Source organism: Astyanax mexicanus, chromosome 5 (assembly GCF_023375975.1).
Source record: "Astyanax mexicanus isolate ESR-SI-001 chromosome 5, AstMex3_surface, whole genome shotgun sequence".
NCBI classification, from domain to species: Eukaryota; Metazoa; Chordata; class Actinopteri; order Characiformes; family Acestrorhamphidae; genus Astyanax; species Astyanax mexicanus.
In genome coordinates this window covers 28341699-28360646 of record NC_064412.1, presented here as the reverse complement: position 1 = coordinate 28360646, position 18948 = coordinate 28341699, and the positions used below count along the sequence as shown (strand labels likewise).

General features: G+C 40.5%; 1 protein-coding gene across 10 annotated transcripts in view; it reads left to right on the top strand.

The window, feature by feature from the left end:
• Positions 1–276: 276 nt before the first annotated feature.
• rptor (regulatory associated protein of MTOR, complex 1) overlaps positions 277–18948 on the top strand; it is a 207349-nt gene continuing 188677 nt past the window's right edge. For 9 of the 10 annotated variants that reach the window (XM_049479593.1, XM_049479592.1, XM_049479589.1 and 6 more), the window contains exons 1-2: positions 278–729; positions 3788–3962. In XM_049479593.1, coding sequence (XP_049335550.1) covers positions 3795–3962 — 168 coding nt within the window. In that variant the 5' untranslated portion in view covers positions 278–729; positions 3788–3794. Of the gene's footprint in view, positions 730–3787; positions 3963–18948 lie in introns of all 10 variants that reach the window. The other variant, XM_049479594.1, reaches the window with a different exon arrangement.

Below are 18948 nucleotides of genomic sequence, written 5' to 3'. Positions count from 1 at the left end.
GTTTCAGATAAAGTGGCCCGTGAGTAGCAAACAAGGTAAAGGTGTTTCTGAGTGGCCAGTAGCCGCTGAGTGTGAGTATATATATATGTATATATATATACGCACGCATGAGTACTGCCTTTAATAAATGTTAAATTAAAAGTGTGTGTGATTGTTTGTGTGTTTGGGGGGGGGGGGGGGGGGCAGTCTAAGGGGTCACGGCGTGCAGCAGCACTTTGTGCCTCCCCCGCCAGCTGGCGAATGGCGTCATCGCGCACGGCCCCGCCCCCTCGAGCAGTCCGGGTGCATTGTGGGTATCGGGAGAAGATGGCTGCGCCCTTGCGGGAGTGCTGAGGAACCGTTCCTGTCGGGAGAAACCGGGAGAGAGAGTGAAACACACACGCCGACGCGCGCGCGCTCACTCTCACCTTCACTCACACACACTGATCAAAAGCGGCGTCGACAGCGGGACACGATCAGCTCGCGCACCCGAGCAGAAAGATGAAGAGGAGGATGGTGGTGGTTGTGATGATGATGATGGGCCTGCATGCGAGCTCGTGCCCCTGACGAAGAGTTGTTGTCACGAGTATCGCACGTTTTTCCACTTCGTTAAAAACACACGTAGCTACGCTATAAAGACACACACACACAAACACTCACATAAACACACACCGCTGAGATCTGCTGCTGCTGCTGTGGGGTGAAGCTGCTTAACGGAGCGGTCAGCGCGCGCAGCTCGGCCTCGCCGAGGTCCGTGACTTTTACTATTACAGTTATTTCTCTATATATTTCTATAAATGTTCTTACTGCTGTCATTGTTGTTTGCTTGGTCTGAGCGCGTGCGTTGCAGTGCATGAGGTGTAGGGCCTGACATGCAGTGCAGTCACAGTGTGAAGTGTGTAAGCGAGCTATATTTATATATTTATACATATAACGTTAGTTAAGGCATTGCTGTAGCTTGTACATGTGCATGCAACTGTGGAAAATGAACACACACACACACACACACACTAGCTGGAAGGCTGGTCGTGACAGGTCTCATAGGTTTATTAGAAACACCCTACTTTGTATGCCCACTTACTGGCCACATTACCAGAAACCCCTACCTTGCACTTCCATGAATTGGCCACTCTAGTACAAACCCCATACCTTGTATTTCCACTAACTGTCTGCTTCATTACTTGCACTGGCAACTTTATTGGAAACCCCAACCTTACATGCCCACTTCCATGGTTGAGAGGATTAAGCGGTTTGCACTAAAGCCTCCTAAACATTTTAGTTAATTGCATGGAGGTCGCTGTGGTCACTCTTTGCTTGGTGGTTGATGTGGGATTGCTGGATTTTTTTCTAGGTGGGTAATATGGAGTTGCAAAGACAATGCAAAGAATAATTTAAACCTATTCATTTTTTTTACTTTGCTACAATTGCTCCTGGTCAATTTATTGGAAACCCCTACCTTGTACTTCCACTCACTGTCTACTTCATTACTGGCAACTTAATGAGGAAACCTCAAACTTATATACCCACGTACTGAAGAAAAGTATTAGCTAAATATCTGTTTTATGAAGACCAGGTAGACAATTTTAGCTTGGTGGTAGCTGTGGGGTTGCTTGGTTGTTGCTGGGTTTTTGCTAGGTGGTTGATATGGAGTTGCAAAGAAAACAAGTACATTCAGTTTTGTACTTTGCTACTGTTGTTTTTATTAGAAAACCATACCTTGTGCTATTATGCACTTTTTAATCTAAAAGAAACCCAATACCTTGTACTTTCACTCACTGACTACTGTATTACTTACACTAGCAACTTTATTGGAAACCACAACCTGAAGCACTGAAGAAAATAAATTTTATTTGGGAGACTTAAGTGGTTTGCACCTCCATACAGTTGCATTGAGGTCACTGTGGTCACTGTTTGCTTGGTGGCTGATGTGGGATTGCTCAATATTTGCCATGTAGTGACTAGGTAGTCAATTTTAGCTTGGTGGAAGCTGTGGGGTTGCTGGGTTTTTACTAGGTGGCTGATAAGGAGTTGCAAAGACAAAGCAAAGAATGAAAATGTAAACAGATTCATTTTTTTACTTTGCTTCTATTGCTTCTGGTCATTTTATTGGGAACCTTTAACCTTTAAACCTCCACCTCGCACTTCCAATCACTGTCTACTTCATTGGAACCCTCTACTTTGCACTGTCACGCACTGGCCATTTTATTGGAAACCCCCGCCTGGTATGCCACTCACTAAAAAAAATGCTTTGCTAGATGTTTGCTTTAGCTTGGTGGTAGCTGTAGTGTTGTGTTGTTATAAGGTGGTTGATATGGAGTTGCACAATGAAAAGATATAAAATTTAAACATGGTCTGTTTTTTTACTTTGCTTTATTAGAAACACCTATGATTTTGCTTCTGGCTATTTTTTATTAAAAAATTACTTAAGTTTACTTTCATTCAGATTTTATGAATATGGGGTGTGTTTTATTAGTAAATATAAAAATCACAATACATTGCCTTGTTTTGCCAGTTATACTCAACATTTTCAAAATATTGCAATATATTGATTCGTAACCCCTGTATCTTAGTACCGGTACTCATAGTATCGCCAATACACAGCCTTAATAGTCAAGTTTTTTTACTCCCTTTTCATTAAACCAAGTGTATATACAGGTTATTACATAACCTGGCTTGTCATATGAATGTCTTCCTTCCCCTTATAATCTGTGAATTCCTTCAGTATAAGACTCTCCGGTCAGTCCTTCACCTACACATTCATCTTGGTGTTTTGAGTCAATTATGTTGGCACATGTATCAGATGAATGTTGCAGGACATGGCATCTTCCTCGGTGAATAGTGTAATAGTAAAGATTTTTCCGTAAGACAGATAATTTTACACTAGGTAGTTGCTGTGGTGTTACAATGTGGTTGATATGGCATAACCGGTACTCAATGTAAATAATAACTGCCAGATTTACATTATGTCAAAAAGTCTATAACTTGTTCTTGCAGGCCTCAGGCTCTTCTAGAATGCTGTAACACGTATAAAAGATCATTCCGTTTTGTGTATGCTGGAGATATTAATCTTCTTTATTTCCTTGATGTCTATCATACCAAGAGAAAGAATATAACAATGTTTGGGTTATACATCTGTACAGCCAGTTAAATTAGTTGTGATCGGTATAGCTAAAGTATGTAGAAATATTACCTTAAAACTGCAGCTTTAGGATCATGTTGATGGTGCACTGACTCTACTTACTGACTGTACACTTAAGAGCATTAAAAGTATGTTCAAATTAGGTAATAACTACATTTTCAATTTAATATACTTTATAAAAAATACGTTAATGCCTTAAAATGCATTTTTATGCTACATGCTTTAAATTATACATTGTGTTGATAGAAAAAAAAAAAAATATATATATAGTGCTATTAACTACTGCTTAAAGTGTACTTTAGTATAAATATTTTTTTCCAGTAGCATTAATGTGTACACAATATGGGCATCAATATGCCAAGTAGCACATTTGCAATATTCTTTGTGTATTAACAAAGACAGTTTTCATGCAAATAAGCATGTTCTCCTCCACCAGTCTTGCACTCTGCTTTTGGATAACTTTGTTACTCCTGGTGCAAAAATTCAAGCAGTTTAGTTTGGTTTGGTAGCTTGTGATCATTCATCTTCCTCTTGATTATTTTCCCGAGGTTTTTAATTTGGTAAAAATCAAAGAAACTTATTTTTTTCTTGGGCTGTATTTTGCACAGTGTTCTTTAACTTTTGTTCATCCTTTAGAATTAAACAGAACTGTTCTGGTTGCTGTTGCAGGAGTGTGATGAAAATGGACGCAGAGCTTCTCCACTCGCCCGTGGTTGGCCTGTCTGAGGAAGAGGAGGCCGACATGAGCGACTGGAACCTTCCGCTGGCCTTTATGAAGAAAAGGCACCTGGAGAAGATTGAAGGGTCTAAAGCACTGGCGCAGAGCTGGAGGATGAAGGACAGGGTGAGAGAGAGGTTTCAAGTCGTTAAGCTTGGCTGCTTGTTTAAATAATGTGTTTTTTTTGTAATTGATTTTTTGATTATTGTTTTGAATCCTTGCTTTGCCCAGATGGAGTCAGTCAGTCAGTCAATCTTTGTTTCTGGCATGTACTTCTTAAATTTACAACTGGAGATGCTCAGCTAACGATGCTAAATGCTAACTTTTAAAAAAGCAGTAAATGCAGTCAATACAAGGAGGGTGAGGACTTTCTGATACATTTGAAGTCAGTCACTGCATTTTTTCCTTCAGGAAAAGATGTTGCTGTTATGGTGTTGCCTAAGAAGATCTCCTTTTTTGCTAGCTGGCTGTGTTGGTATTCAAGGTGGTTGCTGTAAAGCTGCTATGTGGTTACAAGGGTGAAACAGTTTTTTTGCTCGGTAATTCTGAGGATAAAGCACTGCGGAAAACACAGCCCAAAAAACAGAATTTAGAATAACCATATTTTTCTCATTATAAGGTGTATTTAAAATCCTAAAATCCCAACAATCTCCAGTGCGCCTTATAACCCGTTGCGTCTTATGTATGAATTTTTTTAGTCAGGTTGTAAGGAGCAGTAAAGCCACTCCGCTGGAGTACAGCATTATACAAGAGTTTCAGTTTAGTTCTCCAGCACCGGGGCTGAAGTAGCATTAGCATTAGTCGCTAACCACCATTTCCCCATTCAGAGGTGACTAGCTGCTTACCTCAGATAGCACTGCTGGAGCAGCATTAACATAAGTTGCTAACCGCGCTAGCTCTAACATCGGACTGTAGCCTGCGCGTTTACTGTTTAAAACAAGCTTAGCGCTTAGACGCTAATGCTAATGCTCCAGCCTTTTTGGAAAGAAATCTGTGTAGATTAACATCCAGCGCTTGTTTCATTATAAAAGAAGGTCTTTTTTATTACAGTTTTCTTTACTCAGCTTAGCTTTGCTTAACTTAGTTAGCTTCCCGTAAAATAAACCAGAAATTAGCCGTACAGTGATGGTATGCTTTATAATGAGAAAAAAAAAAAAAAACTGAGATACTTTCCTAGTATTGTTGGATCACCATCAAAAAGTGAATATGTAACGAGTTAACAGCCTTGCTCAAAGACTCTTATTAGCATTGTGTGGTGTACTTGTCTGACTGGGCAATTGGACCCCAGTCTGCCACAGGGAGGGCAGTGTTGTTATCCATTACACAACACCACCAGCCACTCATAATGATCTGAATAGGAGAAAACACACTTCTGACCACTGCTCAGCGCATGCTGGGCTGCTGGGAATTATTGATCTCTTTGCCCACTGTGCTACCACTGCTGATTTAAAGTTCTGTTCTCATAACAGTAACAGCGCCTGCACTGTTATCATCTGTGATCTCCATATTCCTGGAAAGAGACTGTTTGCTCTTTTCCATTTAGTCCCAACCTTTACCTCACAAACATGGCCTGGTCTGTTTCAAAACTCTGCAGTTTAGCAATCTAAGCATTCCAATGATCTCATAATATGAACCCGCTCTTCTCTAGAACGATTAGACTGTGTGTCAGACTGTTACACTTCACAGGCTTGTGTCTAGTCGTTTGTAAAGTTAAAAACAGTGGAGTGTTTGAAGCCCTGTAAAGCACCGTGTCTTTATTTCCCATGTGTGTCATCTTATGCCGGATAGCGTATCTTTGAGTGGGGAAATTGTTGCCGTTTCAAAGTGAATCTGTTTAGGCTTCATCACTCTGTTCAAAGCTGTCCCAGTGGCTTCCAGTGGAGCAGTAAGCATCTCGGTAGAGATATTTGGCTCAGAGATGTATTATGCAGGAACCCTGTCCTGTTCCAATGAAGCTTTTATCTGTTGTTGGGTTTATTCAGGTTCATATTGTGTGGATGATGACTGGCTGCTGTGCAGAGCGATGGTGGAAAGACTGTGTTTATTGGAAAACAATCAAGAGTTTTACCTTTTTCAGTTCAGCCACCAATCAACAGCATGAAGAGTTTGGATCATTAGGGGTGTAAATCTTCCTCTCTCTCTCTCTCTCTCTCTCTCTCTCTCTCTTTCTCTATTCTTTCTTTTTCTGTTCTCTGCTGAGCTGCCTCTTGCCTGGTTACATAGGGTTTACGGTTGAGCATGGAGACCTACATACAGCTCTTTAGTTTCTGAATCAATTTCTCTGATTTAGCTATTTATAGGTATATGTTTGAGTAAAATGAACATTGTTGTTTTATCCTATAAACTACAGACAACATTTCTCCCAAATTCCAAATTAAAATATTGCAATTTAGAGCATTTATTTGCAGAAAATTAGAAATGGCTGAAATAACAAAGAAAAGATGCAGAGCTTTCAGACCTCAAACAATGCAAAGAAAACAAGTTAATATTTATGACGTTTTAAATCAATATTTGGTGGAATAACCCTGGTTTTTAATGACCGTTTTCATGCATCTTGGCATGTTCTCCTCCACCAGTCTTACACAATGCTTTTGGATAACTTTATGCTGCTACTGGTGCAAAAAATTTAAGCAGTTCAGCTTGATTTGATGGCTTGTGATCATCCATGTTCCTCTTGATTCCAGAGGTTTTCAATTTGTTAAAAAAAAAAAAAAAAGAATTTTTCAAAAACAATCATTTTTAAGGGTCTCTTATTTTTTTCCAGAGCTGTACGTGTAAATGTCTTGTGTAATGTCCTGCAACACATTTGCCCACAGATGATGTGTGTAGATTCTACATGCTTGTTGGTTGGTTGCTGAAGCTGGAATCCAAGTTGGTCCCATAAAAGCTCAACTGGTGATACATCTGGTGACTGAGCAGACCAAGAAATCCTGCTGAATCGGCACAGCAATGTGGGCCAAAACATGTGACAGAAGGATGTCTTGCTCATGTCGCTAAGCTGTTAGTATCCCTTACGTCACTACTAGGGCCCAAATCATCAGTTTAAGGGTGCATTCTGTATCAGTCCAGGTTGCTTGTTCACAACACCACTACAAACAATGGCGATGGTGGCTGTCTGGGGGACGGCCTAGATGGTGTGCAATATTTTGATATAACGAATGATGAATTGCAATAATCCATTTCTTTTCAAAGTCTGTCAACTAGACAAAATGTAGTCTTAGATGTAGGGCTGACGATTAAGCGTTTTTTTTTTTTTTATTGAACTCGCAATTTAAATAGACGCGATTTTTCACAGGAGCTGAGATTTGAATTAGCCAATAGCCTGCAAATGTGTGTGTGAAGATGCATCCTGCTCTTCCAAAGACGTGCCTATGATGCAGCACGTGAGCCAGTGACGTGCAGAGACGTTTCAGACGATATGCTGATCTCACCGATACGATTTACGGTTTTCGTAAAATTATCGTACGAACTTTCCCCATAGGAATGAATGGGCGGAATGTTGGCCATCTCACACACACCAGCCGATCCTGCGCACGGCCCCCCTCTCTGCCCTGCTCCTCAGTACTGTATCTGTATAGAGAAGAGACTGCTGAACACAACCCACACCAGAACCAATACAACACTACACACACCCCACACTACACACACGCACACACCACACATACACCACACCACACACACTTCAAACCACACATACCACACACCACACACTTCACACCCCACACCACACACACTCCACACACTCACCACACGACACACAGTCCACTCCCCACACTCACTCCACACCACACATACTCCACACCACACAAACTCCACAGTCCACACCACACACACTCTACACACCACACACCCCACACCACACACAGTCCACACCTCACACTACAAACACTCCACACCACACCCTACACACATTCCACACCACACATACCCCACACCAAACACACTACACCCCACACACCATACACACTCCACACTACACATACACCACACCACACACACTTAAAACCACACATACCCCATTCCACACACACTCCACCCCACACATACCACACACACTTCACACTCCACACTCACTCCACACCACACACACTCCACACCACACAAACTCCACAGCACACACCACACACACTCTACACCCCACACACACCCCACACCACACACAGTCTACACCTCACACTACACACACTCCACACCACACATACCCCACACCAAACACACTCCACACCACACATACCACACACACACCACACACACTCCACCTCACACATACCACACACACACTCCACACCCCACACCACACACACACTCCACACACACCCCACACAACACACAGTCCACTCCCCACACTACATACACTCCACACCACACACACTCCACATCACACACACTCTACACACACTCCAAACCAAACACACAGTCCACACTCCACACCACACACACTCTACACACACTCCACACCACACACTCTCCACACACCACACACACTCCACACACCACTCACACTCCAAACCACACTACACACCACAACCCACACTACACACTCCACACACAGTCCACACTCCACACTACACACTCCCTCCACACACCACACATACCGCACACCACACACACTCCACAGACCACACACTCCACACACACTCCACACCACACACAGCACAAACCACATTACACACTCCACACCCCACAGCCCACACACTCCACACCACACACAGTCCACACCACACCCCACACACAGTCTACACTCCACACCACACACTTTACACCTCACACACAGTCCACACTCCAAACCACACACACATTTCACACACAGTCCACACTCCACACACCACATACATTCCACACCCCACACTCCACACCACACACACTCCCCACAACACACACTCCACATCTGACACACACACCCACACTCCACCACACATACACCACACACTCCACACTCCACCCCACACACACCCTACACCACACCACACCCTCTACACACCACACACACAACACACCCTTCACACCACACCACACCCTCTACACACCACACCCCACACACAGTCTACACTCCACACCACACACACAGTCCACACGCCACACCCTCCACACAACACACACTCCATATATGACACACACCCCACACTCACCACACCACACCCACACTCCACCACACACACTCCACACCCCAACCCACACACACCCTACACAACATCCACACACCACACACACCAAAACCCACAGCCCACACACTCCACACCACACACAGTCCACACTCCACATCCCACACACAGTCCACACTCCACACCCCACACACTCCAGAGTCCACAACCCACACCACACACACTTCACACACCACAACACACTCCACACACATTCCACACACTACACACAGTCCACAACCCACAAACACTCCACACCACACACTACACACTCCACACCCCACACACAGTCCACACTACACACACCACACACCCTCCACATGCCACACATACCGCACACCACACACACTCCACAGACCACACATTCACACACATTCCACACACACTCCACTCCACACACACACACACACCACAACCCACACTACACACTCCACACCCAACACCACACCCTCCACACTCCACACCCCACACACAGACCACACTCCACACAGTCCAAACCCCACACAAAGTCCACACTCCATACACAGTCCACACCCCAAACACAGTCCACAATCCACACACAGTCCACACCACACACAATTCACACTCCACACCACTCACACTCCACATCTGACACACACACCCCACACTCACCACACCCACACTCCACCACACATACTCCACACCACAAACACTCCACACCCCACCCCACGCACACCCTACACCACACACTCTACACACCACACACACTCCACACCCGACCCCACACAACCCCAACATCACATCACTAGGGCTGCCACAAACGATTATTTTTATAGTCGACTAATCACCGATTATTTTTTATGATTAGTCGACTAATCGGATCATACGTTAATTGAATATAAAACACAGTTTATCACAATAGAATGCAGCTGCTATTATACAACCAACATTAGATTTCAGCTATATGCTAACTAAAAATAAAAACAATTAAAATCATAGTTCATTAAACCTTTAATGAAATATGCAGCTTGTTGTAACAGACAATTATTTTACTGTTTAGCATAAAGTGTAAACAACTGTGTAAAATAAGGATAAGGCACTGGCATTTATGAAACATCTCAACCGTGAGGTTGTTTGAACTATTATGAAAAAAAAGTATATTAATAAAAAATGCCTCTCTGTCCAGATATTGTGTACATTACCGTACACAGGGCAGCGGTCTGCACAGATCTGATTGGCAGAGGAGAGCGTTTGGTGATTTTACACCACACATGACTGATCTGTGAGTTTACTGCACCGAAAAGCACTGAAAACAGAAGCCACTGTCAGAATGAAATCCTTCTCTGTAGTTTATCGGTTTGGGACGGCATTTGTGACAACGTCTGGGTCCGGATCCGGATCGCGGTCCGCCTATTAGTGACCTCTGTTTTAAAGCTATCAAGATGAGTAAATTAAGTACTAAGTTAACGCTCTGTTTACGCTAATTTTAGCAGCTAAATAGCAATTTAGCTTCTTTGTCATTTAATCAGCCACAACATGCCTCCTTTTCAGGTGCTCGTGCATCGCGGTTGTGCTGCCGAGGAAGGCAAGTTCTTCATTGCAGATATTGCATTGCACGCGTTTCACTTTTATTTTCTTGGTGATCCCACACTTTTGAGTTCTGTAGCGGGGTAGCCATGAAACCAGAGCCTGTCTGTATAATGTCCTGAGATGTCGTCCACTACCTACCCCTGTTTCCACTACTGCGCATGTGCGTCCAGGACAGAAAGGCAGTCGCAGCAGTTTGGAGAGAAAAACAAAGAAAAAAAAAAAACGACTAATCGACTATTAAATTAGTCGTCGACTATTTTAATAGTCGACATAATCGTGACTAGTCGACTAATCGTGGCAGCCCTACACATCACACACTCTACACACCACACACACCCCACACCACACACACTCCACACCACACAGTCCACACCCCACACACTCCTTACCCCACCCCATACATTCCACGTCACACACTCTCTACAGCCCACACCACGTCGAGTGTTGAATTCTGAAAAAAGCTTTGAGCTGAGAACATTTATCGATCCACATCAGTTGAGGTTTCTCCTGAAGATATTTGCTTGCAATAAACAACAGTAACAGATTGTAGTCCAGAGGAGTAAAGGTGCAGTCTGGTCTACAGGGTGAGAGTAAAGGTAAGCTGGGTTTGAGAATACAGTGCACTCTGCTCATTAAAAATGGATCAGTCTACTCGTATAGTCGTATGGTCTGTTTTTGATGAATCTCTGTCGCTTGTTTGTAATTTGCTGAACATTTCCTTTTTATGAAATATTCATGTTTTAAAAGTGGCTTTCTCTCAATAAGGGCAGACGCTGAAATCCTAATATCAAATGTGCTTTTGAATTCAGCCTCTGGCAGCCGACACGGTGAGGAGAGGCCGTATATTACGAGAAAGTTTCATAACCCAGCAGCCTTGATTTGTAGAAATTCATTTTACACAACAGCCAGATTTTTTTTATTTAGGAAATCTGTGACAAAATGCAAATGGTGAGTTTCCTAAAGCTGCTGTGAGGGTCCGGAAGAAGCACTGTGGATTCATACTGGATTAAAATCACTCTGCATGTGGTACTGTCAGATTGTGAGACCTTTACATGCTGTGGATTCATACTGGATTAAATCACTCCACAGTTTTTTACTGTCAAATCAAAACTGTAAAACCTTTATACACTGCAGATTCATACTGGTGTAAAATCACCCCACAAAATGCTAGAATGTAAAAGTTATACACACTGTAGATTCATACTGGAGTAAAATCTACCCCGAGTTGGTGATGTTAGACTGTAAAATCCTTATGCAAATTCATACTGGATTAAAAAAAAACACTCCACATATTGCCACTCTGTGAAAGCTGCACATTGTAGATTCATACTGGATTAAAATAATTTAGTTGGTTGTCAGACTGTAAAACCTTTACACACTACAGATTCATGCTGGATTGAAATCACTCCACAGTTGGTACTATCCTACTGTAAAATCTTTGCACACTGCTGATTCATACTGGATTGAAATCATGTCCAGGGGTGGGGTGGGATGGTGATGAGGGGCAGTGTTATATTTAAACATTCTTATGCACGTTTTGTATTTGTATTGTTTATTTGGACTATTCTGAAAATAAAAAAAAGTATTTAACATAGAAAATGCTGCATTTATTCTGCATTAAACTCCCTAATCAGCTGTGAATGTGAATGACTCTTTATACAGGATTCATACTGGATTAATCAATACTACTACGAATGTATTATTGGTGTACTATTAAAACCACACACTTTAGTTTCATACTGGTTTAAAATCACTTTAAAATTACTCTACAGCCCTATCCGGACGGGATTAGTTTTTCAGGGGATCCTGAGGTAATTTACTCTTTTATGGGGGGGTCCCCTGAGATTCTACTCCTGTCCGAAACGATCCTGTATGTGTTTTTCTCAGACGTCCTCTGAGAAAATTACAGGCTGAATTACCTACTGTATTCACAGAGATCCACTAAAAAAACAACAGCGATTGGACATGGAGGAGCTACTGAACGCGATGTCGTGACCAAGGAAGCCAAAAAACTCACTGGTCCTCCTGTTTTTTTAATTGCAGTCTGGATGAGTAGTGTGAAATATTTTTTTTTACAGATGACCCCTGACAAACTAATCACGTTCAGATAGGGCTTATGATAATAAAAAATATATACCGCCCCTGCAGACTCAAACTATATTAACATTACTTTACAATTATTAGTGTAATTCTAGAAGATTCATGGTGTAGTTTCATACTGTATTAAAACAAATCTAAAGTTATTACTGTTAGTAGTATGTTTTACTAATAGTACTGTGCAGTTATTATTCTCAGAGCAGAACTACACAAAAACTTACTGCATCCTGATTTGTTTATTAAAGGATTGATTTAATGTGATTAAATGTGTTGTATGGTTTGTGTGTGTCAGTAGGTGAACCTTGTACTGTGCTGTTACTCGGCTGCAGCTAGTCGTGTGTCTCCTGGTACTCTTTGTACAGTGCTGTAAATAATAATGTGTATCATGGGAAATCAAGCCTGCGCTGTAGCGCTCTCTCGGCCGGTACTCTGTCGATGGCTGATGGTGTCGATGCAGCTCAATAAGTGAAGGTACTGGGTAGAGATTGTGTGTGTAATGAGGTGTCATTAACTGGTGTTAGCAGTAAGTTATGGTAGGACTGTAAATGTCAGGGTCTCGATGGGATGCAGTCACTTCATATTTTGAACCCGGTGTCAATGGGCACATTAATGTGTAGTTCTGCATTAAAGTTTAATATCCAGCCTGATTGTATGAAGGCTTTATTGCAGTCAATTCCTGACCGATGGTTTAGTTTATTTCTATTCTTAATTTATTCGGTTTTATTTTCATTTTAAAAGCCTTTCTTACTTTATGTAAAGGTGCAGTGAGCAGGGCTGTTATGGGCTGTTATGACCTGCAATAACTAACATTGAGCATGGATTTTTAGATAGAAGATATTTTTAGGCCATATCTCACTCTCTCTCTTTTTTACATTGAAATATCTCCAAACGGACAACACTCTAGTCAAAGCAGCAGCTAGTTATTTTATCATGAGGCTCAGTTCTCGGTTCCCCCTGCCCTTTATTCCTCAGAGCAGATGAGAGAACAGAACAGTGCACCTTGTTAAAATATAAAGGTCATCAGAAATGATCGTCATGTTGCTTTTTTTTTTTTTTTAACGATAAGTCTAGTGCTGGACGATATGGCCAAAATTTATATCACGATATATTCCATAATTTCGGTCGATACGATATAATTTCGATATCGACATAAATATTTTGAAGGCCTAAGAAAAACTTAAGTCTTTAAAGCCTCCTTTCAAAGAAAACTATATAATACTTTAGAAATAAAAAATGGTCAAAATAAACCAATGATCACTTTTAATCACTTATAGCAAAATAAAAACATGACATCTCTGTTAAACACAAGCCTATAACCTATATACAGTACAAGCCAAAGGTTTGGACACACCTTCTTATTCAATGCGTCATGAAATGAAAGAGTCATTAAAATAAAGAAAACGCATTGAATAAGAAGGAATGTCCAAACTTTTGGCCTGTACTGTACATATTACCAATATAAATAACTTTACATTTACAACAGAGGCAAAGCTTCTTATTCTTCCGTAAACAAATTTAACAGATCAAAACAAAAGTGCTTCAACCAGGATAAGGAAAAAAAGCCTTTATATACATAAAAGGAACATGATATCACAGTCAAATAAGCAAACCTATAGGCTTTTATAACTATAAATAACTTAGATATAACATAAACTACAAAAGTGTTTCAGCCAGAATAAAGATTTAGGAGATTCTAAAAGGAGATTTTAGATGCTGACCGGAGCGCGGCCGAGTTTCAGCGCGAGAGATTTTCAGCGGGAGAGATTTTAGATGCTGACCGGAGCGCGGCCGAGCTTCAGCGCGAGTTTCAGCGCGAGAGCTTTTAGATGCTGACCGGAGTGCGGCCGAGTTTCAGCGCGAGAGATTTTAGATGCTGACCGGAGCGCGGCCGAGTTTCAGCGCGAGAGATTCGCAGCGCGAGAGATTTTCAGCGCGAGAGATTTTAGGGGCCGAACGGAGCGCAGCTGAGCCGTGTTTCTGTAAATAATACATATCGATATGACACAAAAATGATATCACCGTTATTGAAACATTTCTTATCGCGATAAATACCGTTATCGAATTATTGTCCAGGCCTAGATAAGTCAATAATGTAATTATCAGTGCAGGCATATTATTAGGAAAAGATTGTGTTACCAATCATAACACTAGTATTTTGCTATTGATTGCATTAAAAGTGCATTACCAGTCATACTGATAGATAATTTACCAGTTGGTTGCCAGTTGTACGGTTAGATTCACTGTATTCTATTTAATATAAAGGCCATTTTATTAATCGTAACATTAAGATCATGGTACAAATTTCAACGCTCATTATAAACATCCTAGTAATTGTAATTTAATATTTGAAGCATCCTACCAGAGATTGTCTCTGTTTAAACCACTGCATGTGTGCAAAGTTTAACAAACTATAAATCATTGATTGTTGTTTTCAGTGTTTTCTCAGTGTTAGGATACATATTTAATTTTTATAGTACCGGTATATATTTAGTTAATATCACTCCACAGGTATAAAAGCTGTTTGTGATTGAGAGCGGCTGCTGCGTATTTGTGTGGTTGTGTCTGTGTTTTGTAGATGCTGTAATCAGTGTTACGGTAATTGCTTTATCCTCTCTGCCAGGAACTGCAGGATTTAAGAAATTTATAATCATTGTGTTTATGTTTGGATGTTCTTGAATGACCTTTGCTGGAGAAATTAGAGTGTAATTTTCCTAAAGTGAGATGCAGAACTGCTGGTGATTGCTTTGGGAAAAGGAAGGCGTAGCGCTGGCGGATGAATTGATTTGGTGGAGAATGATTTTACGCATTCTGTGAGCTTGTATAGTCCTGCTATCAGTGTAAACTGATTATGGTATTGTTTGTATAAGAAGCGTGGGGCTGCTGGATAAACAGGATGGTTTAACAGAATGACTCCTCATTGATGGCCTTAAAGAGGAATTTCACAACTTTACATCCCAGCTATTTAATTATGCAGAGATTTGTTAAACATAGTAATTCTAAGTGGTGTTTGGTCATTTGCTCTAGAGTAACATAGTTAAGCAGGTGAGAATTATTATCTGGTTTCTCTCACAAATTTATTTTATAAGACATAGAAATAAGAATAAGAATAAAAAATAAAAATAAAACTTTTCTGGGTATTATATAGTGCAAATAAGTGCAAACCACAACCAGTCATATTAAGCCTATGGTTTGTGTTTTTTCTCCTAAATCTCTTGTAATTTAACTATGCATAACCATAACCAGTCATATTAAGACTATGCTTGAAGTGAAACAGAGACAGAACATTTTTTTAAATACAGTACAGAGCTAAGGGATTAGTACAACTGCCTATGAAACAGTCACGTGTAGGATTTACTTACAGTATTTATATATGGTTTGTGTCTTGTTGGTCACTCTGTTACCGTTTATTGTTTCCACTGGAGCCAAAATGCAGCCAGACACACAACTTAAAAGTAGCAGAAGCATCTTCTATGCAAATGCCCGAATTTTCCTCTTCCGCTGAGAGCTGCTCTCACTGCTCAGCCACCACAAACTCACTGCTATCGCTACTGTGTTGCCAGATCCCTCCTAAAAAGTCCACACTAAACTGTTTTTTTCCCCACGAGACAAGGAATGTCGTTTTAAAGTTTTAATCTCGTGAGATCTCGTGCCATGAGATCTCGTCACACCCCTAATGTATAGTATCCGCAAGTGCAGTTGCAAAGACAATCAAAAACATTATGATGAAACTGGCTCTCATCAGGACCACCCCAGGAAAGGAAGACCTAGAGTTACCTAAGTTCATCAGAGTTACCAGTATTTTGGTTTGTTTTACACTTTTAAATTTTCTGCATGATTCCTTATGTGTTTATTCATTTTCAATGTAGGGGAAAAAAAAAAATCTAAAATTTCAAAAATGTTACCATGGAAATGATAAGAGAAATGTGATATGTGAGAATGTAATCATCACAGAAGATGCAATAAAAAGAGAGATTAAAGATAGATTTAAATTTGATGGGTATGGTCATGAACTTGGGTGTGATGTCTGATTCTGTTCACCACCACTGTAATGATTTTTTTGGTTAAAATAAAATAAAAAATCATCACAGTTCATATTTACTCTTTTTTTTTTAAATAATGTTTATAATTTAATTTAATTTAATTTAGGAGATATGTGTAAGTTCCTGATCTTATCTTATATATCTTTTTGCCTGGTTAATGTTTTGTTTTTAAAATAAAGCTGGACGCTGTAAGGTCGGGAGGCGATGCTTTGACTCAGCGGGTCGTCTTCTTTTTCACTCTTTAAACAGTGGAGTCAGCTCTCTGAGGGCCGACAGCATCTCTGTTTGAAAGTGGCCATTAGTCCGCTTTCGCTTCAGTGCTGCGGCCCCGTCCTGTTCACATCGGCCCAGCTGGCACTCAAACGAACAGTTACAGGAGTCAGAAGCGGGGGTGCAGTTAGAGTGCCCTCAGGCTTTACTTTGCTATACATACAGTAAGCTTCCATTACCTGTTAAGTTCTTAGGCCTTGTAACTTCGATATACAGTAAACCTAAGCCAAACAACAAACCCGTCTTGACTACAGATTTTTCTTTTAGTTAGCGTGATTCTTATTTGTGTACTTTCTCACCCAGTACATGTTCTCTTGCATCAGCCTTTTAGCTCCTGTGTGAAAGTAGAGAGACATTGTGAACATTGTGGGCCCTCCCTTGTAAAAAGGTATACTTAAGAGCGTTAAAAGTATGTTCAAATTATGTAATGAATACTAAAAGTGCTAAATACACTTTAAATATTCTTTTTCTGTATTTTCCATAAAATGTATTTTTAAGCAATGCTTTAATTTTTACATTATGTTGATAGGAAAATATATACAGCGGCATTATATACTGATTAAAGTGCACTTTGTTTCCAGTAGCATTAAGGTGTACAAGTAGTACATTTACAATATACTTCAGGTGTATAAAAAAACTGTTTAAAATACACATACTTAAATCTACTTAATTTTGCAGAAGATGTACGAAAAAAAGGACTCAAAAGCACAATTTAAAGTTGCCATGAAGGTCGCAAGCGGTTGTTTACGGGAACAGCAATGTTATTTTATTTTATTTAAGTTGGGTTTGCGCACTGCGGCGTATCGTTGTGTGTGTGTGTGTGTGTGTGTGGGTGTGTGTGTGTAACAAGTGGCGGCACATCTTTTGTTGCCAAGATGGGAATTAATTTTTCACTGTTGATTGTTTGTGTGTTTTCTAATTTTATTACTTAGAATGGATGGTAAATTCATTTACTGTGAAAATACGAGTTCATCTGGCTAAAAGACAAAATCACTTTTTTTTTTTTTTTTTTTTTAAGAGTGCATAAGCCTTATTTAACTGCTAGCTACATCATCCTTGCATCATAGCTGCAGTACAAAAGTAAAGACACTAAGTCATGATTTCTACACATTTCTTGCTGACCTTTTCATAGCTGAAAAATGAGCTGTTGAGTTTAAATCCAAAATAAAAGTGATATAGGAATGGCTTAACACAGAGGTGCACTTAAGTGTGCATTCATATTTACTATGGGTGAACTGGTGGGTAAAAACTCGACACATGTTTCTAAGTGATAGTTTTATTAATGTAAGTTTTAATCCCTATTAGACTCTAAAAACTGCAGCTGTAAGCACATTAGTTGCTCCATATGGCTACACGTCTCGGCAGCTTGTAAACCACAACCGCGTTTGTCCCTTTCCAAAGAACAGTAACAACACTAAAAGCCTCTAGTGTGCATAAAAAAGCCCTGGAGTGTGCTTAAATGCGCACTTCATTTGCATTTGTAGACTTCCGCCTGTAAAATAGTCACCATTGTGGAGAGGGTTTTATTAGCCCTAAGCTCCCTTCAGGCTTCGTTTATAAAATATTAATTATATCACTAAACACAATAGATGCCCTCCAAAACATACTGCAGGTCGCTGGGGGTTGGGGGGGGGGGGGGGGGGTTAAAGCAGAGCCAGGGATTTTAGGATCAATTAGAAATAAAAGTGATGTGCAGAGCTTGCAAATATAAGGGCGGGCCAGCATTACATTAAAACAGTAGATCGAGGAAAAGACTGATTTCTAGGTTTTTCCGTTGTTGCTGAAATAAATTTGACTGGTTTAATGTCTGTGGTTTGTTTCTTTAGACCAGCAACCCTGAACATTAAATAAACTTATTTTTTTGGTTGCATTATATCTTGATAATGAAAAAAAAAAACAATTTTTATTTAACAATTAACATTTTATAACAACATTACCTTAAATGCTTTGAATGGTTGTGCCCAAAAACACTTGCAGTGCTTTTTGACCATAGGTGCTCCCCACCATAAAAAT